Source organism: Notolepis coatsorum, assembly GCF_963971535.1.
Source record: "Notolepis coatsorum genome assembly, chromosome: 3".
Classification (NCBI taxonomy): Eukaryota; Metazoa; Chordata; class Actinopteri; order Aulopiformes; family Paralepididae; genus Notolepis; species Notolepis coatsorum.
The window spans coordinates 162,437,684-162,462,166 of record NC_140167.1 but is presented as its reverse complement, the minus strand read 5'-3'; the positions used below and the strand labels follow the sequence as shown (position 1 = coordinate 162,462,166).

The following is a 24,483-nucleotide window of genomic DNA, read 5'->3' as shown; positions in this document are numbered from 1 at the left end:
TCTCTCAGTGTCATCTATACCATCATATACTCAGAACATTCTCCTGAGTGCTCTCAGTGTCATCTATACCATCATATACTCAAACATTCCCCTGGGTGTGTGAATGTGTGAGTGAATGGGTGAATGTGAGGGAAAAATTGTAAAGCGCTTTGGATAAAAGATGCTATATAAATGCACCATTTAACATTATGCGGCCGACTAGCTGACGCTGGTTAAAGGCACAATAACTACTGTAGTGGGAAACAGCGCCCCCTACCGCCGCAGCTCCCTCTGTGCCCACCAGACGTAGTCCCTGACGGGGCAGAGAGGATGGTTTGGGGGCAAACAGCTCTTTGTCACCGGGGCCTGGCAGGGGGGGGGGGTGCTCCATCACTTAAACCCACCTGCCTCCGAGGGGCAATCAGTAGGACAGGCCAGTGATGGAGCTCAGCCGGGGCCTGTTGAGCTGTCTCACCAGGAAGCACGGAAGGGATCGGGCAGATGACTTACAACAGGAAGATGGAGAGGCTGAGAGCTCAGAGACACAGCAGAATATAGGTCTGCATGCGGGCAAAAATGAGTGAATGAATGAATGCGGGCAAACACGCAAATAGGAATGAATGTGAGCTAACACGCACACATAGGAATGGATGAATGAATGAAAGCAAGCTAACATGCACACATAGGAATGAATGAATGAATGAATGAATGAATGAATGAATGAATGAATGCGAGCTAACATGCACACATAGGAATGAATGAATGAATGAATGAATGAATGAATGAATGAATGAATGAATGAATGAATGCGAGCTAACATACACACATAGGAATGAATGAATGCGAGCTAACATGCACACATAGGAATGAATGAATGATCCAAACTTGTGGTCCAAACTTAAAAATTCAGTACAGGCCAGAGTATCAATAGTTAAGATGGATGTCTTACCTAGAATCAACTTCATTAGCTCAATGTTACCGCTACCCCCTCCTGATGGTTACTGGAAAAAATTACACTCCACCGCATATAAATTTGTTTGGAATAATAAACCTCCAAGAATAAAAAGATTCACCGCACAGAGAAACAAAGCCGACGGTGGATTAGCATTCCCAGACTTTTACCACTATTTTAAAGCGTACTCTTTAAGACCACTGACAACCTGGTTTGACTCCCAAGCATCAGTATCCTGGAGAAACTTAGAAGAAAAGATAGTAGCACCACATAGACTGCAGGACATAGTATACACCAAACTATCAATTAAGCAATGCGAAGTGAAATTTGGCCCTCTTATTACACATGTGATTCGGTTATGGCGAGAAACACAAAAAAAATATACTAACCAACATAATTGGCATAGCCATCCCCTATTCAATAACAATGCACTCCTTATTGGGAAACGACCTATCAGATACCCCAAATGGGAAAAGCAGGGCATACATACATTGGGAGATGTTTTCAACAAACAGGGTTTTTGTAGCTATCATGATATACATAAAAAATTTAACCTCACCAGTTCCACATATTATTTCTACGCACAGTTATTAAAATGTTTGAAGGCTCATGGAGTCCCATTAAAAATACCAATTGAGCATCACAGATATCACAAATTCTTCTATGAAAGAGAGACATCGAGAGGATGCGTATCTGATTTTTATCATCGCTTACTAACGTCTTCGTATGAAATCCTTCCCCTAGACTTAGTATGGAGGAGGGATATACCAGATTTGGAAGTAGATTTTGATTGGCAAGAAGTCTGGGCAAACGTTCGAATTGCATCACGCAACCCGGATCATCAACAAATTAATCTTAATTATATTCACAGGACATACCTGACTCCTATAAGATTGAACAGAATGGGACTTAGACAAGATTCTATATGTTCTTTATGTACAAATGGTGATGAGGGTACATTTATGCATATGTATTGGGATTGCCCACCTGTTAAGAAATTCTGGGAAGAAGTGACCCTGCAATTATCAGAATTCTTACTTCTGAATATACCTGTACATCCCTCTGTATTGCTGTTGAATGATGTCTTTCAGTATGCAGCCCCTATATAGCTAAAGAGACTAGTTTTATCCGGTTTTACAGCTGCTAAAAAGCTGATAGCTTCACGATGGATTCAACCGGAAAAAATGTGCCGGAAGGTATGGATTTATCTAGAGATATCTACAGCAAGAATTTTAGGTATCAGTGAAACTAACAGTGCAATTTGGTTAGAAGTGGTGGAGAGAATAAAAGATAGCATATGAATTGTAATTCCTGGTTAGAAACAAATGAAAATGGATGGATTATCCAAGTGGGGGTCCGGGGGGGGAGAGCGAGCAAGAGCATATGTATGTATTGGATTGGATTGCAAGTATTAGGTACATATATCCCGTAAACTACATTTATATTGATTTGAAATGTATAATCCTGTGATTTACTTAGGATATTTACTGTTAATGCTTGTGTGTCAAAATTTATGTTATGTTTAAAAAAAAAAGAAAAAAAAGGAATGAATGAATGAATGAATGAATGAATGAATGCGAGCTAGCATGCACACATAGGAATAAATGAATGAATGCAAGCTAACATGCACACATAGGAATGAATTAATGAATGAATGCGAGCTAACATACACACATAGGAATGAATGAATGAATGCAAGCTAATGTGGTGGTTTTCATGCACAACGGAATGAATGAATGAACGCAAGCTAACGCGCACAAAATAATGAATGAATGAATGCACACCTCACCAAATCTCCAGGGAAAGGTTCTTCTTGTGCATTAACGTAGATGGTGGAATAACCTTAGCCCTGAGGTCCACATAGGAACCCATGCAGGAGCTAGATAGCATCTGAAGCCTTATCGCAGATGTAATTGCCTCCAATGTGACATTGCAGCAGTCAGATCAGTGTAATGGCTGCCATTAATGCGCTGCTCGATGGAGGTCCCTGCTCCATCTGCCGTGACGCGTGAAAGTGGAGACGACGTTAAAACACCCAGCTTTTGGGCACCCAAGTGGCAACCCATGTAACGCGCTGCGTCGCAAAGCGGCCGATCCAGGTTCGATTCCCGGACCCGGCGTCCTTTGCCATATGTCTTCCCCCTGCTCTGTCTCCCGTTCTTCCTCTCTCTCTCCCTCTACCGGACTGCCCGGTAGTACAAACAAATAAAAAATCTACCAAAAACATAATTTAATTATTATTATTATTATTTTTAAACACCCAGCTTTTAAATCCAATCTGACCAATGAGAGCTCTCTCACATACGTAGGTAACCGTCTTTCTGCAACTGTTGCTTTCGAGCAACACGGTACTTATTGTACTTATTTTATGCGTATTCTTATGTCTGCACTAATTTTATGCTATTTGCTGTGAAGCACTTTGAGCTGCACTCCATGTATGAAAGGTGCTATATAAATATAGTTATTATTATTATTATTATTAAAGGGGCAGTTCACCCAAAAACAACCATAATTTCCCCCCTTACCTGGAATAATATCGGTCCATCCACTGAGAGTAACCAGGTCATGATTTCTATGATTTAATATGATTGCATTTAATGTATATTGTATTGTTTATGGTGTTTTCTATTGTATTTATATTGTCTATTGTTCTATTTCTATTGTATTTATCATGTATTTATTATGTTTGTAAGCTCAATATCATTGGAAATGAGGGAATGCCCTAATTTGTTGGGTTGAAATGAAGATTGAATGAATAACATGAAATTACATGAAATTAGAATGTGAGTATAATGACGTGACGATGGCTGCCAAGCCACTGATCGCTACAGATTTCTAGAATTCCAAGAAAACATTCCAAAACGTGTCGACTGGACAGTGTTAAAAACAACAGTTCTGGACGGAAGTGCTGGTCACATGGCAGTCCTGTTAGTTACTGGGCTATTAGCTATGGTTACTGGGGGGGGGACTGGGCTATTAGCTATGGTTACTGGGAGGGGACTGGGCTATTAGCTATGGTTACTGGGGGGGGGACTGGGACTATTAGCTATGGTTACTGGGAGGGGACTGGACTATTAGCTATGGTTACTGGGAGGGGACTGGGCTATTAGCTATGGTTACTGGGAGGGGACTGGGACTATTAGCTATGGTTACTGGGGGGGGACTGGACTATTAGCTATGGTTACTGGGGGGGGGGACTGGGCTATTAGCTATGGTTACTGGGGAGGGGACTGGGCTATTAGCTATGGTTACTGGGAGGGGACTGGGACTATTAGCTATGGTTACTGGGGGGGGACTGGACTATTAGCTATGGTTACTGGGGGGGGGACTGGGCTATTAGCTATGGTTACTGGGGGGGGACTGGGCTATTAGCTATGGTTACTGGGAGGGGACTGGGCTATTAGCTATGGTTACTGGGAGGGGACTGGGCTATTAGCTATGGTTACTGGGGGGGGACTGGGCTATTAGCTATGGTTACTGGGAGGGGACTGGGCCAGTGGCGTCGTTAGCCCTGGGCTTCCGGGGCTTTAGCCCCGGATGTTTTTCTCCTAGCCCCGGATCTAAAAAAAAAAAAAAAAAAAAAAAAATTGTTTACATTTTTTTTTTTTTTTTACTTTTTTACTTTTTTTTGGTGTCAGCATCCCCATTGTCTGTGCTGAATGTTTGTTAGTGTTTGGTATTTTTTGTTGGTTTTTAGTACTTTTAAAAAAATTTAGTAAGTAGTTTTCATTTGATCCTATAATTTTTTCATTCACCGATTTGTGGACTTTTTTTAGTGTCCTGAAAGGCGCCTTATAAATCAAATGCATTATTATTATTATTATTATTATTATTATTATTATTATTATTATTATTATTATTATTATTATTATTATTATTATTATTATTATTATTATTATTATTATTATTATCATCATCCAGGAGGGAAAATACACTTTGGATAGTAGGGACTGCATCTCTGCCTGTCCTGACAAGGAAAAACTGTAAAGACTAGAGATGAACTGTTTATTTATTTTGTACATAGGCTGTGCATATGTTTGTTTGTTTGTTTGTTTATTTGCTTATGTGTATGATTCTTAACTGTGTTTTTATTTTGTTATTGGTGTATGTATATGTGTATGTATGTACAGTATATATATATATATATATATATATATGTATATATATGTGTATATTTGTACTCCTGTTGGGGCTTCTTGGACCAGATCAATGTTTTATCTGGCTAAATAAATAAATAAGAAACTGATGATTTGGTCCTGTTAACTTTGAATGTTCTATGGGGACTGCCCAGATCCCTCTCATGGACCTGGACCTCACTTTGAGAACCTCTAATGATTCTAGTTATTCAGTATTCATCTCTAATTACTCTAAAATTGCGTATTTCTGTGTTAAAAAAAAAAAAAAAAAAAAAGGGGGGGGGGGGGGGGGGACCCCACCCTCCAGCCCCCCGGGCTGAAGCCCCCAATGTTTTCTAACCCAAAAAACGCCCCTGGACTGGGCTATTAGCTATGGTTACTGGGGGGGGACTGGGCTATTAGCTATGGTTACTGGGAGGGGACTGGGCTATTAGCTATGGTTACTGGGAGGGGACTGGGCTATTAGCTATGGTTACTGGGGGGGGACTGGGCTATTAGCTATGGTTACTGGGGAGGGGACTGGGACTGGGATATGGTTACTGGGACTGGGCTATGGTCACTGGGGATGGGATCGAAGACGTCACTTTATAAAACTAAACTTGGTAACATCTGGGCTCTCTCTCTACTCACAAATATACAACCTGTAGCCAAAGTCTGCGCCCAGAGAGACATGTGGTCTAACCGCCCGCGTCAGCCGTCTCGGACAAACGCTTTGGGATTCACTGTGTGATTCACTGTGCGCTGTGTGGGCTCCATAAATAGAGCAGCGTTACCGTTGTCTGGAAATGCACAACTAATGAATGAAGCCGATGGTCGAGAGAGCTGCTGAGCTCACGAAGGCTGAGGCTGGAGCGTGTGGATCATCAGACCGTGAGAACATGCAGGTGACTGGTGTATCCTTTGTGAAGAATGCAGGTGTGCATGTGCGTGCCGTGTGTGTGTGTGTGTGTGTGTGTGTTAGTGCACTGCAACCTTGCCCAGGCCCGACGGGGCCCGGCCCGGCGGGTTCGGGCTGGGTAGGGCTTTTTTTTTAATAAATAATTCGGGCTCGGCCGGGCCCGGGCACCGCCGTTTTTTTTTTTATTTTTTTTTTATTGCGTTTATTTTTTTTTTTCCCATATAACTAGGGTTATAGGATAACCTTAGTTTTAAGATTCGCTTTCTCTTTTGCGCCAGAGAAACATTTGGATGTAATTACAGCAGCGCGCAGGGAGAATTCAGGGGACAAGTTCAACTCGATTGGTTGTGTTGGAATATAGCCAGTTGGCGAACGTTTTAATTTGTTCTTGGGATGTATGTAGCCGGTTGGTGAAGTTTTGTTAACACTTTGGTTGCCTTGGGTTAAATTAATGATATACCATAGGTTGCCGGCTCTATTTGTCTATGGAGAAGTACCCCTTCTTTGCATGGCTATAACTTTTTAAATTCTATTGCTACATTGCCATTATTAGGGCCCATTCAAAGTCCTATATGTATTGTTCATTGTGTAGCAACGTTAAACTTTTTCATTCACATATTCATAGTAAAGTATGGTCTAATGTATAAGTATGTTTTCATCTCTTTCTGCAGCTTTCTCCAGAACGTGATCTATAGCCCCAAATGCATTATATTGATGATTTAATACAGTTTTATGGCAATCAGCGCGATATAAAAAATTCCAACTAGACGTACTTCTAGAAGTTACTACACGTCATCTGATGTTGACCGGATGGGCTAGGGGGCGTTTATAATTCCGTGGGCAGCGTTATACCAATCATCTAATGTGGGTCAAATGTTGATAATAGCAGTTAGTATCGAAGACGGTAACGTTACACGCTGAAACTCACCCCAGTCTCCGCGCGCCGTTGGGCGATCATCGTCGAGTTGAAATCTTATCATTATGGGATGTAAATTTACCCGGTCCATCTCCAGCTTGTATAATGGTATATACGTCCAAATCATGTTGTTTATCGAGTTATTGGCAATCGATCACTGTGTAGTGTGACGAGCCAGAGTCGCGGGACCTATAGCGAGCGCCGGAAGTACTACGGTCGTCTAGGACAACCTCTATTAAACATCCTGTTTGGCGATTGCGCCGATCGGCCACCAGATGGCGCTCCTGAACCGCCAGAGAGCTCAGTGGGTCCTGCTGGTGGATCTCAGGCCAGCGGAGGGGACATATGAATCCGATCGCAGATTTTTGAAATATTGATATAAGGACGCTGTACAGCGTCCCCCGGCAACTTGAGCATGGCCAGCAATGACGTGAAAAGACGTTTCATGGCAGTCAAAGTGTTAACGGTGTTCAACGCGTTGCTGACGTCGTGGTGAGTGATGTTTATTATTTGCTGGGTCGCTCGCTACCTGTTTTGTTGTGCTTTTCATTACGTTGCTCTGCTCGAAATCTGATTTCTGTTTTCTGTTTGTTTGTTTGACTGAGTAGGCTATTGTGTGTCGTGTGTGTGTGTGTGTGACGTGTGTGTGTCAAAGAAGATTCTATAGCCTTCAATACGTTTTACGAGGCTGATGTGTGAGTCAGTCTATAAGCGAGCACTGGGAGAGACGGCATTGCGAAACAGGCTATGTAAATGCTTCTTAGTTTTGTTTATTTATTACGTTCATATAAAACCGTGTTTCGAATATTTAAAACAAATACAAAAAAAAATTATATTTTAATTGTTTGTTAGTGTTTGGTATTTTTTGTTGGTTTTTAGTACTTTTAAAAAAATTTAGTAAGTAGTTTTCATTTGATCCTATAATTTTTTCATTCACCGATTTGTGGACTTTTTTTAGTGTCCTGAAAGGCGCCTTATAAATCAAATGCATTATTATTATTATTATTATTATTATTATTATTATTATTATTATTATTATTATTATTATTATTATTATTATTATTATTATTATTATTATTATTATTATTATTATTATTATCATCATCCAGGAGGGAAAATACACTTTGGATAGTAGGGACTGCATCTCTGCCTGTCCTGACAAGGAAAAACTGTAAAGACTAGAGATGAACTGTTTATTTATTTTGTACATAGGCTGTGCATATGTTTGTTTGTTTGTTTGTTTATTTGCTTATGTGTATGATTCTTAACTGTGTTTTTATTTTGTTATTGGTGTATGTATATGTGTATGTATGTACAGTATATATATATATATATATATATATATGTATATATATGTGTATATTTGTACTCCTGTTGGGGCTTCTTGGACCAGATCAATGTTTTATCTGGCTAAATAAATAAATAAGAAACTGATGATTTGGTCCTGTTAACTTTGAATGTTCTATGGGGACTGCCCAGATCCCTCTCATGGACCTGGACCTCACTTTGAGAACCTCTAATGATTCTAGTTATTCAGTATTCATCTCTAATTACTCTAAAATTGCGTATTTCTGTGTTAAAAAAAAAAAAAAAAAAAAAGGGGGGGGGGGGGGGGGACCCCACCCTCCAGCCCCCCGGGCTGAAGCCCCCAATGTTTTCTAACCCAAAAAACGCCCCTGGACTGGGCTATTAGCTATGGTTACTGGGGGGGGACTGGGCTATTAGCTATGGTTACTGGGAGGGGACTGGGCTATTAGCTATGGTTACTGGGAGGGGACTGGGCTATTAGCTATGGTTACTGGGGGGGGACTGGGCTATTAGCTATGGTTACTGGGGAGGGGACTGGGACTGGGATATGGTTACTGGGACTGGGCTATGGTCACTGGGGATGGGATCGAAGACGTCACTTTATAAAACTAAACTTGGTAACATCTGGGCTCTCTCTCTACTCACAAATATACAACCTGTAGCCAAAGTCTGCGCCCAGAGAGACATGTGGTCTAACCGCCCGCGTCAGCCGTCTCGGACAAACGCTTTGGGATTCACTGTGTGATTCACTGTGCGCTGTGTGGGCTCCATAAATAGAGCAGCGTTACCGTTGTCTGGAAATGCACAACTAATGAATGAAGCCGATGGTCGAGAGAGCTGCTGAGCTCACGAAGGCTGAGGCTGGAGCGTGTGGATCATCAGACCGTGAGAACATGCAGGTGACTGGTGTATCCTTTGTGAAGAATGCAGGTGTGCATGTGCGTGCCGTGTGTGTGTGTGTGTGTGTGTGTGTTAGTGCACTGCAACCTTGCCCAGGCCCGACGGGGCCCGGCCCGGCGGGTTCGGGCTGGGTAGGGCTTTTTTTTTAATAAATAATTCGGGCTCGGCCGGGCCCGGGCACCGCCGTTTTTTTTTTTATTTTTTTTTTATTGCGTTTTTTTTTTTTTTTCCCATATAACTAGGGTTATAGGATAACCTTAGTTTTAAGATTCGCTTTCTCTTTTGCGCCAGAGAAACATTTGGATGTAATTACAGCAGCGCGCAGGGAGAATTCAGGGGACAAGTTCAACTCGATTGGTTGTGTTGGAATATAGCCAGTTGGCGAACGTTTTAATTTGTTCTTGGGATGTATGTAGCCGGTTGGTGAAGTTTTGTTAACACTTTGGTTGCCTTGGGTTAAATTAATGATATACCATAGGTTGCCGGCTCTATTTGTCTATGGAGAAGTACCCCTTCTTTGCATGGCTATAACTTTTTAAATTCTATTGCTACATTGCCATTATTAGGGCCCATTCAAAGTCCTATATGTATTGTTCATTGTGTAGCAACGTTAAACTTTTTCATTCACATATTCATAGTAAAGTATGGTCTAATGTATAAGTATGTTTTCATCTCTTTCTGCAGCTTTCTCCAGAACGTGATCTATAGCCCCAAATGCATTATATTGATGATTTAATACAGTTTTATGGCAATCAGCGCGATATAAAAAATTCCAACTAGACGTACTTCTAGAAGTTACTACACGTCATCTGATGTTGACCGGATGGGCTAGGGGGCGTTTATAATTCCGTGGGCAGCGTTATACCAATCATCTAATGTGGGTCAAATGTTGATAATAGCAGTTAGTATCGAAGACGGTAACGTTACACGCTGAAACTCACCCCAGTCTCCGCGCGCCGTTGGGCGATCATCGTCGAGTTGAAATCTTATCATTATGGGATGTAAATTTACCCGGTCCATCTCCAGCTTGTATAATGGTATATACGTCCAAATCATGTTGTTTATCGAGTTATTGGCAATCGATCACTGTGTAGTGTGACGAGCCAGAGTCGCGGGACCTATAGCGAGCGCCGGAAGTACTACGGTCGTCTAGGACAACCTCTATTAAACATCCTGTTTGGCGATTGCGCCGATCGGCCACCAGATGGCGCTCCTGAACCGCCAGAGAGCTCAGTGGGTCCTGCTGGTGGATCTCAGGCCAGCGGAGGGGACATATGAATCCGATCGCAGATTTTTGAAATATTGATATAAGGACGCTGTACAGCGTCCCCCGGCAACTTGAGCATGGCCAGCAATGACGTGAAAAGACGTTTCATGGCAGTCAAAGTGTTAACGGTGTTCAACGCGTTGCTGACGTCGTGGTGAGTGATGTTTATTATTTGCTGGGTCGCTCGCTACCTGTTTTGTTGTGCTTTTCATTACGTTGCTCTGCTCGAAATCTGATTTCTGTTTTCTGTTTGTTTGTTTGACTGAGTAGGCTATTGTGTGTCGTGTGTGTGTGTGTGTGACGTGTGTGTGTCAAAGAAGATTCTATAGCCTTCAATACGTTTTACGAGGCTGATGTGTGAGTCAGTCTATAAGCGAGCACTGGGAGAGACGGCATTGCGAAACAGGCTATGTAAATGCTTCTTAGTTTTGTTTATTTATTACGTTCATATAAAACCGTGTTTCGAATATTTAAAACAAATACAAAAAAAAATTATATTTTAATAATAATAACAATAATTTTTTTCAGGTTTTCATGCGGGCTAGGGCTTAAAATATTATTTACAGTCGGGCTTATTTTCGGGCAGGGCCTGAAGTTCACGGGCTCGGGCAGGGCTCGGGCTTTATTTCAAGGCCCTTGCAGACCACTAGTGTGTGTGTGTGTGTGTGTGTGCCGTGTGTGTGCCGTGTGCGTGCATGCGTGCCGTGTGTGTGTGTGTGTCTGTGCCGTGTGTGTGAGTGTGTGTGTGTGTGTGTGTACTGGCAAACAGAGCCAGTAACATTTGTGACAAAATGCCTCTAGTTACAGTAGCATGTAAGGGAATGAAACGCTCAGGCTACGACTATATATAACCAGCATACAGACCCTCATCTGCACCTTTTTTTACGCCGTTTATTGTGCCCATATTTTTATATTCAAAGTTAATTTGTTTGTAGGGGCAGGTACAATAAGAGTTTTCTTCTTCCTGTTCCTTTCGGCCATGGAATTTAGTGGATCATATTAAGTGAACTATATGCACTGAAGACACTGTTGGACTGTAACAATTCCATGTACGAATAAATAAAAATGAAATGAAATTGTATTGTTTACGCTGTTTATTGTTCTCATATTATTTGTATATTCAGATCTAATTCTATTGCCTATATTTATGTCTTTCTTCTATTACTCTGCCCATACCTGTACCTGTTGTGTTGACAGCTTGGAGATATCTGAGCGATTCAGCTAAAACCTTGTAATTAATTTCAAACATCAATTTCACAGCAACTTGATCCTAGAATTCCTGTGGCGTGGTTTGCGGCGAGAGGTCCTGGTTAATCCCGGTATCCCGATGGCCACTATTCAACCCTATAGTCGCTTCCAATAAACCCGGGTGATAAATGTCACAGAGGACCTTTTATTACACAACCTCCTCTCTAAAAACAGCTACATGGTACCCTGGTACTTAAGGGAACGCAGGCAGACAGAGGGGATGAATCAGAGTTAAGTGAACCGGCCTTCAGTAAGAAAGCTTTCATCGTGAAAGCATCGTGGCTCCTCTGTGAAGGAAAGTGTACCGGGGGTCAGGGTGAGAGCCTGGTGCAGCCGCCGGCTCGCAGCTCTGTTTAACACCAGATACACAAACAGAGGAGAGGAGCGACTCTCCAGAGATATTCTCCTCATCGTCCGCCCAGCCACGTCAAAACCGCCTACCGTAGCAAACGGTAACTGGCCTCGGAGATACAATTCAACGCACTCGCACTGGGGGGGGGTTCCTACGGCGTCTGGCGGTGCCTGGAATAAAGGCGCGCATAAAAGAGGGCTTCTTACGGCACAGTGGTTTGGAATGTTATCAGCGCGTCGGAGCGTTTCCTGGCCCTGAGTGGTCTGGTCTGTCTCCTGAGATAACCCAGTGCAGTGCTGAGAGGCCGCCATCCCACCAGCGAGCCCCGCGGAGCGCCCAGATTAGGTCTGCTGCCACAAGACGGCTGCTGGGTCCGTACCTGGGAGGCTGCAGGTCAGTCACACACACACTGGGACTTATACGCACACTGTCACATGCACACACACACACACACACTAGTCACTTCCACTACTGCCCTCATTAGGACACTATGGTCTGCTCCTCTGGCTCTGCTGTCTGCCTGTGTGCTGGAGGCACATCCTATGGGTACGGAGAGCTGTCTACAGGCTAGATCAGGCTAGAGGCAGAGTAGAGACAGAGTAGAGACAGAGTAGAGAGAGAGTAGAGACAGAGTAGAGACAGAGTAGAGAGAGTAGAGACAGAGTAGAGACAGAGTAGAGACAGAGTAGAGACAGAGTAGAGAGAGTAGAGACAGAGTAGAGAGAGTAGAGACAGAGTAGAGAGAGTAGAGACAGAGTAGAGACAGAGTAGAGACAGGATAGAGAGAGTAGAGACAGAGTAGAGAGTAGAGACAGAGTAGAGAGAGTAGAGACAGAGTAGAGACAGAGTAGAGAGAGTAGAGACAGAGTAGAGAGAGTAGAGACAGAGTAGAGAGAGTAGAGACAGAGTAGAGACAGAGTAGAGACAGTAGAGAGAGTAGAGACAGAGTAGAGAGAGTAGAGACAGAGTAGAGACAGAGTAGAGAGAGTAGAGACAGAGTAGAGACAGAGTAGAGACAGGATAGAGGCAGGCTAGAGAGAGTAGAGACAGAGTAGAGACAGAGTAGAGACAGAGTAGAGACAGAGTAGAGACAGAGTAGAGACAGAGTAGAGAGAGTAGAGACAGAGTAGAGAGAGTAGAGACAGAGTAGAGAGAGTAGAGACAGAGTAGAGAGAGTAGAGACAGAGTAGAGAGAGTAGAGACAGAGTAGAGAGAGTAGAGACAGAGTAGAAACAGAGTAGAGACAGTAGAGAGAGTAGAGACAGAGTAGAGAGAGTAGAGACAGAGTAGAGACAGAGTAGAGAGAGTAGAGACAGAGTAGAGACAGAGTAGAGACAGGATAGAGGCAGGCTAGAGAGAGTAGAGACAGAGTAGAGACAGAGTAGAGACAGAGTAGAGACAGAGTAGAGACAGAGTAGAGAGAGTAGAGACAGAGTAGAGAGAGTAGAGACAGAGTAGAGAGAGTAGAGACAGAGTAGAGAGAGTAGAGACAGGATAGAGAGAGTAGAGACAGAGTAGAGAGAGTAGAGACAGAGTAGAGACAGAGTAGAGAGAGTAGAGACAGAGTAGAGAGAGTAGAGACAGAGTAGAGAGAGTAGAGACAGAGTAGAGACAGAGTAGAGACAGAGTAGAGACAGAGTAGAGACAGAGTAGAGAGAGTAGAGACAGAGTAGAGACAGAGTAGAGAGAGTAGAGACAGAGTAGAGACAGAGTAGAGACAGAGTAGAGACAGAGTAGAGACAGGCTAGAGGCAGGATAGAGGCAGGATAGAGGCAGGCTAGAGACAGGCTAGAGACAGGCTAGAGACAGGCTAGAGACAGGATAGAGACAGGATAGAGACAGGCTAGAGACAGGCTAGAGGCAGGATAGAGGCAGGATAGAGACAGGATAGAGACAGACTAGAGACAGACTAGAGACAGACTAGAGACAGGCTAGAGACAGGCTAGAGACAGGCTAGAGACAGGCTAGAGACAGGCTAGAGACAGGCTAGAGGCAGGATAGAGGCAGGATAGAGACAGGATAGAGACAGACTAGAGACAGACTAGAGACAGGCTAGAGACAGGCTAGAGGCAGGATAGAGGCAGGATAGAGACAGACTAGAGACAGACTAGAGACAGGCTAGAGACAGGCTAGAGGCAGGATAGAGGCAGGATAGAGACAGACTAGAGACAGGCTAGAGACAGACTAGAGGCAGGCTAGAGACAGACTAGAGACAGGCTAGAGACAGACTAGAGACAAGCTAGAGGCAGGCTAGAGTCAGACTAGAGACAGACTAGAGACAGACTAGAGACAAGCTAGAGACAGGCTAGAGACAGACTAGAGACAAGCTAGAGACAGCCTAGAGACAGGCCGGTCACTGTTGCAGCGATGCAGAAACACACTTGAACGCAAGCACAGTCAAAGCCGGTACAAATGGTAGTTCCTGAAGTGGTAGAGGAATTTCACAGCTCTTTAGATTCTGCAATTATGAAGGTTCTAACAGCCCTGAAATTGATTTGAAAATTGATAGTCATTTTCTTAAACATTTCTTAAGCCTTACCCGCTTAAAAGACCCAATTTCCAAGAACCGTTACATTAGGTAACTCATTTCCAAGGAAACCGGTGCATTAGAGTGCAGTCTAGCTAGCAAAACACAACCCGAGGAGACACCTGCACCTACTTTGTATTCTGATCTGGGATCAGTAAAACAGAGGAAGAGGTGTCATTACTGCGCAGGTGAAGCACCTTCCCAGTAAACAGACCAGTGCAGAGAAAAGGTGCACAGCACCAGACCATCAATAATAGAGCACAGCTGCGTGTATGTAATACTATATATATATAATACTACAGCAACACCTAGCAGACTGCAGTGTAATACTACATACCATACATATATGATAAAATAGGATGATGAATTAAGATGATTGTCAGAAGTCAGATGCTAGATTAGATTATTTAGAATAGATTATATTAGATTCAAATCTATTGTCATCATACAGCATAAGTACAGTACAACATAAATACGTCTGGCATCCAACCAGAGTGCAAATGTAACAGTAAAGTGCAATAGTAATATACAATATATAGGTGATTCAACTGGGTATAAAATATATATATTAGTACACTACTGAGTAATAATCAGATGTATGTACAGAGTTGTAGTATTAATATGTATAGTGAACATAACAGGAAATACACACCGATTACAATCTGACCTTGTTGCTATGCAGAGCACAAATTGACACAGAGTTTCCCTCAGTGTTTTACAAGCCTGGCGCTTGACCTGCCCTCCTGCCTAAGGATATATGTCTACATATACATATTCTTCTCACTAGGGATGCACCGATATGAAAATTTGCCACCGATACCGATACCGATTGTTCAACTAACACAATCGGCCGATACCGATATTTGTGGCAAAAAATTTTTTTTTTTTTTTTTTTTTTTTTTTTTATGAAACTACTGTATATTTGTATGTGTATGTTTGTATTTGTAGGCCTCTTTACTTACTTAAAAAAAGGAAACATCAAGAAATATGTTTATGGTATTAATTCCACCATGCCATGTAGCACTATCCCTCTCCCAGTATGGTCTGGCGGCCTGCAGCTGGATACTATTGTCTCAACCAGAGCTCTCAACCAATGCAATAGAACAATTTTGATTGACAGTCGATTCGGCCAATTACATCACACCGCTAGCACCCACCTCCTGCTGTTCTTACCACCAATCGACAAGCGTTTATTCATTTTCTACTTCCGGGCATGCCGCCATTGATCTGCTTGTGAGAATCACAACAAGCTTACCGTAGCTAATACGTTAGCTGCCCGCCGACCAGCGCTCCACAGGATGACCAAACGACGAGCATAATGATTTTACTGCAACGAATGTTATAATAAAACAAAGCCTTTCTATACATTTGTCTGATTGAAAACTTTATTAACAGATTGCAGAATGGATTGGGTACAACTCTCAGGGCTCTATGAGCAACGGAAGGAACTGAGCTAGTAGTTCGGGTAAATACTATGCTTATGTTATTGAACGTGTAACACTAACTATATAACGTTAATGCCACAAAATGAATGTTTGTGTCATTTTAACAGCAGATACTTTCTTAAATGCCATCTTCCCGAGAGAGGGGTGTTGACGGGGAGCTGTGATGGGTTCGCTTGGTTGTGTTATTAGCATTGAACAGCTAACCGAAAGCTAGCGTTAACTAACATTAAAGGTTTAGCCATAACGTTACCTTGGCTAAAGTTGGGGCTATTCATAATCCAGCAATAATGGCTGCAGACCTGCAAGCAAAGTACAGCAAGTTGGCAAAGGAGTATTCCAACGTAAATCACATTTTCACCAGTAACTTTAGTCTTTCCATCTCCCGGTAGCTCATGCTAGCTAACCTAGCTCATGTTAGCATCGTCACTGAGCGACCACCTTGCGTACACAATTAATGACATGTTGCGGACAGCCATATCGGTGACAATGTTTAGCTTTTAGTGCCAAATGATAAGAGTCTGAAGCGGAGTCTCAAAAGAGAATGTTGAATATTTAGTAGTAACTTTGATGCAGTAGCTTGTGGGGGACTGGGGGCGGCGTTGTGCAGGACGCGACTGAACTTATCGGCTACTGCCATCGGCACATTCGAGCTTATCGGCCGATAGGCCGATTGCAGTCAACAAGGCACTTATCGGCCGATACCGATACCCGACCGATACGTAACATCGGTGCACCCCTACTTCTCACTAAAGTTCCTGAAGCAGAGTGGCTTAGCTGGACAACTGACCAACCACATCTATTGGTTACAACATGAACACATTACAGGGGACAGCGTAGGGCTGGGCGATATAACGATAACGATAAATATCGCGATATATTTTAATAATCGATATCGAATATCGAAATAAAAAAAATCGAAAAATCGTTTTTTTTTTCTTTTTTTTTTTTACCTGCAACATGGCAGTTTTAAAACCAGAGACAGTGGACTGACTTGTCTTTCTTGCCTGCAACTTAAAGTAATGGCTTTGCTTGTCCAAATGACAATACTGACCAAATTCAGATTTCTTTTTCTCTTGTCCATTTATTTTGTTTGCTTTCTAATTTAAAATACATTTTGAAACCGTCTGTACACAGTAGGCTATGTGTTCTAGCAGAACTAGACTCCAGTCACGAGTCACAGTGCACATGTGCGGTGGTTTGTCCACCAAAAAAGCGCCAAAAGATCGAAAATAAACTAGCAGAGCCAGAACTATTCAACTCCTCTGGAGCCACAGCCAGCAGAGAAGCCGGTTTACTTTAGCTTTTAAACCAGCTGCAGCCTGAGAACTGGAGTGTGATGGGATGTAACACTAAAGATGGCGGCAATGACAAAGAATTGCTGCAAAATAAACATACATCTGTTGTTAAAAAAAAAAAAAAAAAAAATTTTTTTTTTTATACGTATAACAATTCGATAATTATCGATATCGAGAAATAAAATAAAATTATCATATCGTTATCGCGATATGATTTTTTTCCATATCGCCCAGCCCTAGGACAGCGGGTCAATCTTCTCTCATTGGATATCTGTCTGACTTGAGGATGACCACACCAGCTAGCGAATGTTACCACGAATGGGAACACATGGCGCACAACTGTGAGTTTGCTAACCTAGCTAACATTAGTCAGCTGTTTTTAGGCTACATAACCTTTACATAAACACTAACCTAGCTAACATTAGTCAGCTGTTTATTTAGTAGGCTATATAACCTCTACATAAACACTAACCTAGCTAACGTTAGTCAGCTGTTTTATTTAGTAGGCTACATAACCTTTACATAAACACTAACCTAGGGGCGGCCAGGTGGTGCAGTGGGCAAGGCACTCACCACCAATGCTGGAGACGCTGGGTTCGCGTGTTCGATCCCAGCTCTCCACATTGTTTTCAGTTTGGCTGGTCGTCCGTACTAATACAATTGGCAGTATTAGAGGGTGGGAAAGCTGATGGGTGGGTCCTGGGCGTTGTAAACAGAAAAATACTCCTACAGTTCGGTCGGGGCGCCTGCTCAGCGAAGGAAGGATCGGGAGGGAGGTAGTGTGACCTTCCACACGTTACACTCTCCCAGTGAGAATCTGAGCTGCCAGGCTGGCTGCCGGCTGGCTGCGCATGTGTCGGAGGATAACATGTGATAGTCTCCGGCCTCCCGGACCAACAGTAGGGGGGGTGCGCAACAACCAGGAAGGGAGTTGGGAATTGGCATAACGACTAACAGTGGGATGGGAGAAAAATCGGAAAAAGAGGGGGGAAAAAGATAGAAAAAAAAAAATAAAAAAAAAAATAACCTAGGGTGAACCATATTTTGATTTACATTTACATTTACATTTAGTCATTTAGCTGACGCTTTTATCCAAAGCGACTTACATGTTCTGTACGACAAGCCATCAGGAAGGGCACAACTCTATCAGCTGAGCAACAATGTTCATCAAAGTGTTGAGTGCTACAGTGTAGGTTAGTTTATTAGGACAAGTGCATGACAGTACGGTTAGTTAGGGTTAGATTTTTTTATTGTTTTTTTTTTTTTTTTTTTTATTCAGATAATGGTTGAAGAAGTGCGTCTTTAGTCGACGGCGAAAGATTGGACGTGATTCGGCTGTCCTAACTGGGGTGGGTAGTTCATTCCACCATTGTGGGGCAAGGACTGAGAATAGGCGACTTCTCTTTGATGACCCTCCCGGAGCTTGGATAGGAGTAGGTCTGAGGCGGCCAGAAGATGCAGAGCGTAGGGGTCTTGAGGGTGTGTAGTTAGAGACCATTGACCGGAGGTAGGCGGGAGCGGTTCCCTTTGCCGCACGGTATGCTAGGTCGAGGGCCTTGAAGCGGATTCGTGCAGCAATGGGGAGCCAGTGCAGGTCCCTAAGAAGTGGGGTGACATGGGCCGACTTCGGTAGGTTTGAGATCAGGCGGGCCGCTGCGTTCTGAATGAGTTGAAGAGGCTTAGTGGCAGTGGCCGGGAGGCCAGCGAGCAGTGCATTGCAGTAGTCGAGGCGGGAGATGACTGTTGATTGGACGAGGAGTTGGGTGGCTTCTTTTGTCAGGAAGGGGCGTATCCTTCTGACGTTGCTCAGGAGGAATCGGCAGGTTCTGGTCGTCGCTGCGATGTGAGCAGAGAAGTTCAACTGGTCGTCGAGGACAACACCAAGGTTCTTGGCGGTCGGGGACGCAGTCACAGCTGTATTCTCGACTGTGATTGAAAGGTCGGTTAGGGGGGAGGATTTGGCCGGCAGGTGGAGCAATTCTGTTTTGCTTAGGTTCAGTTTGAGGTGGTTGGACGTCATCCAGGCTGAGATGTCGGACAGACAGGCCGAGATCCGCTCAGAGACGTGGATATCTGAGGGAGGGAAGGAGAGGAAGAGTTGAGTATCGTCGGCATAACAATGGTAGGAGAAGCCATGAGACGTGATAATGTTACCCAGTGATTTAGTGTAGAGGGAGAAGAGAAGGGGTCCTAAAACCGAGCCCTGGGGGACACCCGTCCGCAGGGGGCGGGTGGCCGACAGGGTCCCTCTCCATGACACTTGGTAGGAGCGGTCATTGAGGTATGATGACAGCCATGTCAGCGCAGAGCCAGCCACTCCCATTCCTGCGAGGGCCGCAAGGAGGATCTGGTGGTTGACTGTGTCGAAGGCTGCAGATAGATCTAGGAGAATCAGGACAGAGGAGAGGCCTTTCGCTTTTGCTAAGTGAAGTGCCTCTGTGACCGCAATGAGGGCTGTCTCTGTGGAGTGACCAGTCCTGAAGCCTGACTGATTAGGGTCTAGGAGGTCATTCTGTAAGAGATAAGCAGTAAGTTGGTTGGATACAGCACGTTCAAGTGTTTTAGAAAGGAAGGAGAGAAGAGAGACAGGACGGTAGTTGCCTATGACGGTAGGGTTCAGGGTTGTTTTTTTTATGAGCGTAAGTATAGTTTTTATGATTTCCAAAAAAGAGGACATGCTGGCCCCAGCCTCGAGGTACTTAATGATACTTTGCACAATCAAAGCGGGCATGGCCACCTTCATTTCACTACAGTATGTCTTGTGTACTGTACTGTATGTGATGAATAAACCTCTTGAATCTTGAATCTCTACTAAATCTACTAAAGTTTAGTCAAAGATGCCTTTTTTGTTTTAACATATGCTTGGAAACATGCACCCAGAAAAGCGGCAATTTTTTTTTTATACTTGAACTTGAGGACTGCATACTTTTTTTGCAAAGCTTATCTTTATACATTATGCTTATGAGTAGCATATAGGTCTGAACTTGAGTTGAACATGAACTTGTGTATTCGCATTGTTCTGCAGTGGTTGCAATATCCCAAATTTAACCACATAACATGCGCCCAGAAAAGTTGCAAATTTTTTGTACTTGAACTTGAGGACTGCATACTTTTTTTGCAACGCTTATCTTTATACTTTATGCTTATAGCACATGCATAAGCCTGGTCTCTTTTGAAAGATAACATTCTGAAGTTTCGTACACAATAAAGAAAAATAACTTTTAGTGCTAATGAGTAACATAGGGCTGAACATGAGTTGAACTTGTATACTCACGTTTTTGTGTAGTATAGTTGCAATATTCCAAAATAATATATATATTTTTTGTATAAGCTGGAAAACACCGCAAATACATGGCCTGAAGGGACATTAACGTGTGTTGTCGGGCCTTACAAATACATTTGATTTTGATTTGATTATCAATAAGGTAGGATATCTGGAAGTAACACACAAACACACTATTTTTTAAATCACATGCCATGAAACTCTGGGACCTGGATGAATTTAAGACTGCACAAATCATGTTTAAAGCACGAAACAATTCACTCCCGGGTAACATCCAAAAATTCTGTTATAGAGAGGGGGGTTACAATTTAGAGGAGAGATACTGTCTATCTGTATGTCATGTATGTCATATGTTATGATGAATTGAAAATGGGGGACCCTGATGTAAACAAGACGAAAGTCTTTCTCTGGTCTGCATCCCCTTAACAATTGTGTGTATTGAGCCGTACTGTATTGTACCCATTCTGCAATCTGTTAATAAAGTTTTCAATCAATCAATCAATCAATCAAGGGGGTAGGAATACATAAGTTTACACTTCATTCTATACTCCTGCTTGTTTGTTTTTTAATCTGTTTATTACTTGTTTTTTATTATTATTTATTTTCAATTTATGTTCGAAATAAATAAACGCATTCATTCAAGATATTGTGTGAGCAAAAGTATAGTTAATTTACTCCCTCGAGTCTGGCCCCGCGCGGATCTCGCAGCTGTGCCCGCACAGTGCAATACTCCAATTCAGCCATTGGCAATTCAGCCATTGGGTGGGTGGCGCTGCTGAGCGGCCCTCACAGCGCGGCCTTCAGCGCGCGGCCCTGAGAGCGCCGCTGGCTCTGCGGCTCTGCAGCTGCATGCTTCTCCGGGAGTCCGGCGCGCCATGTAAAAAGTCGCACGCCTGACATATCGGCATGTAATACGAGAACCGAGGCACGGATTTTGGCGATTCAGATTCAAACGGCAACGAATAGCGCTTTAATTCGGTAATTTATATGTTCGGCGAAAAATGCAGTCCCGAGCCTTCAGATGCTCGCAAAGGGCCGTGAAACTGAAACTGAAACTGAAAAACAATGAAACCCCGGACATTTCCATGAATTTATAAACCCCCCCCGGACGGCCCGGACAGGGCGTGAAAAGAGGACATGTCCGGGCAAAAGAGGACGTTTGGTCACCCTAACTAACCTAGCTAACATTAGTCAGCTGTTTATTTACTAGGCTACATAACCTCTACATAAACACTAACCTAGCTAATGCTAGTCAGCTGTTTATTTAGTAGGCTACATAACCTCTACATGAACACTAACCTAGCTAACGTTAGTCAGCTGTTTATTTACTAGGCTACATAACCTCTACATAAACACTAACCTAGCTAACGTTAGTCAGCTGTTTATTTACTAGGCTAGATAATCTCTACATGAACACTAACCTAGCTAACGTTAGTCAGCTGTTTATTTAGTAGGCTACATAACCTCTACATAAACACTAACCTAGCTAACGTTAGTCAGCTGTTTATTTACTAGGCTAGATAATCTCTACATGAACACTAACCTAGCTAACGTTAGTCAGCTGTTTATTTACTAGGCTACATAAACTCTACATAAATATTAACCTAGCTAACATTAGTCAGACTAGTATTTAGTAGACTGCCGCTATATAACCTCTACATAAACACTAACCTAGCTAAGATTAGTTAGCTGTTGATTTAGTAGGCTAAGGCTACATAAACTCTACCTGAACACTAACCTAGCTAACATTAGTCAACTGTTTTATTTAGTAGGCTACATAACCTCTACATGAACACTAACCTAGCTAACGTTAGTCAGTTGTTTTATTTACTAGGCTACATAACCTCTACATAAACACTAAACTAGCTAACGTCAGTTGTAATCTAATCTAACCTAATCTGTGTAATCATCACAGAAACCTTAGGGTCCTCTACCAGTCTGCCTCAGGCCTCCCGTCAGAACAGTGTTCTCTGGGGGGAGCCTGGAGTGACCTGACCAACAGAAGTTGGGTAAGTGACAACATCCCTCAGGGGAATGGAATCTCATCACTTAGACACGTTTTGAGTCCGGCTCATCGGGACGACCGGAGAGATAGTGTGTACCGTGGGAAATAGAGGTCTCAGGGGTCAGAGCGCCGTGCAGAGCAACTCCCCTCTGTAACCGTACAGCAGGCAGGCAGAGCAACCATACAGCAGCCAGTAGTGGTGCGGGGAAATATCAATACGTAGTAGTCGATATACAAGGACGCCAAGTATCGATATTTTATTATTTATTTATAATAAAAAAAATTATAATAATTTTGTATAATTTTTTTTGTATAAGGAAGTTGCATTGTTCATTTCAATACCTGTAATAGTACAGTAGTCCACACACACACGCACACGTGTGCATTCAGTTAACACTTTAACTGCCGGAAGACGCTTTTAGGCGTCCTTCCCCGCCATGCTCAAGTTGCCGAGGACGCCGTAACTCGTCTTTGATATCAATATTTCAAAAATCTGTGATCAAAATCATATTTTCTTTCCGGAGCCCTGAGATGTACTGGTGAGCTCCCATCAACTGTTTAACGGTTCGAGAGCGCCATCTGGTGGCCGATCGGCAGATCGGCCAAGAGGGAGGGGCTCGCCAAACAGGAAGTGCTCATCCTATGTGCTCCGGGCACTCGCGATCGGTAGCCGGACTCCATCTCAACACACTGGATGATCAATCGCTCGCCCTAACTCAATAAACAACGTTATTTGGACATATATAGTATTATACAACCTGGAAATGGTTAATCCGGATAAACATCCCATAATCGAAAACGGTCTACACCACGCTGATCGTCCAACGGCGCGAGGAAGATACGGTAAGATTCAGTGTTATTTTTGAACGTGTTCGATATAAACTGCTCTGATGAACATATGACCCACACTAGATGAATGATATAACGCTGCCCACGGAATTATAAACGATCCCCCGCCCATCCGGTCATCATCAGATGATACGTAGAAACTTCTAGAAGTACGTCCAATTGAAATTTTTTATATCGCGCCGATTGCCATCAAACTGTATTTAATCATCAATATAATGCATTTGGGGCTATAGATCACGTTCTGGAGAAAGCTGCAGAAAGAGATGAAAACATACTTATACATTAGACCATATTTTACTATGAATATGTGAATGAAAAAGTTTAACGTTGCTACACAATGAACAATACATATAGGACTTTGAATGGGCCATAATAATGGCAATTTAGCAATAGAATTTAAAAAGTTATAGCCCTGCAAAGAAGGGGTACTTATCCATAGATATATAGTCAAGTTAGACCGCGCTCACAAGTACTCACACTGGGTGCTGTAATCCCATAAAGTTCAGTATAACAAAGCAGGATAGCCGGACCAGCACTCACAGGTTCAATGTTTTTTTAATTGGCAGCCTGAATCAAAGCAGACATGTTTCGGACTAATGTCCTTCTTCAGTGGTATGGCTAGCACTGGAAATGAATTCAAGGTGATGATTAAATACACCTGGCAGGTAAATGACACGGCAGGAAATGACATCACAACGCAGGTGTGCCTATGCAATATGACTAAATGAATGACCTATCAAAATAGAGTACAATCATAATTTATACATATGTATAGATATATCTATATCTATCATCAATAAATATTTATAAACAATACAATACAAAACGAAACAAAATTACCAGAAACTTGATAACATATAACATGCCCTTTCATTTATAGGGCTAATTGAGCCACTTTACTTGAATTGAATTAATTAATTTCAAATTATCCATAGGGCATCTAGTTTGGCAACAAACAACATCTTAAATCAGACCAGAAATAACAATGTGGGAGTAAGGAGGTTAAAGGAAACAGGTTAAGACGTTCTCTTCATTCATACCTTTAGGTTCGATACAATTAAACAGGTGGATATAATAACATTCACGTTGCAGCAGCAGCTTGTGTCTGTCTCCACCTCGCGCT

General features: G+C 42.8%; 1 protein-coding gene across 1 annotated transcript in view; it reads right to left on the bottom strand.

Annotated features, from left to right (window-relative positions):
- Window positions 1-12,015, bottom strand: part of tanc1b (tetratricopeptide repeat, ankyrin repeat and coiled-coil containing 1b) — a gene marked incomplete at its 5' end in the record, with an annotated part of 277,345 nt that extends 265,330 nt beyond the window's left edge. Inside the window, one exon of the mRNA XM_084311419.1 lies at window positions 11,910-12,015. Within this exon, the coding sequence (XP_084167545.1) occupies window positions 11,910-12,015 (106 nt within the window). The remainder of the gene's footprint in view (window positions 1-11,909) is intronic.
- Between the last annotated feature and the right edge of the window lie 12,468 nt (window positions 12,016-24,483).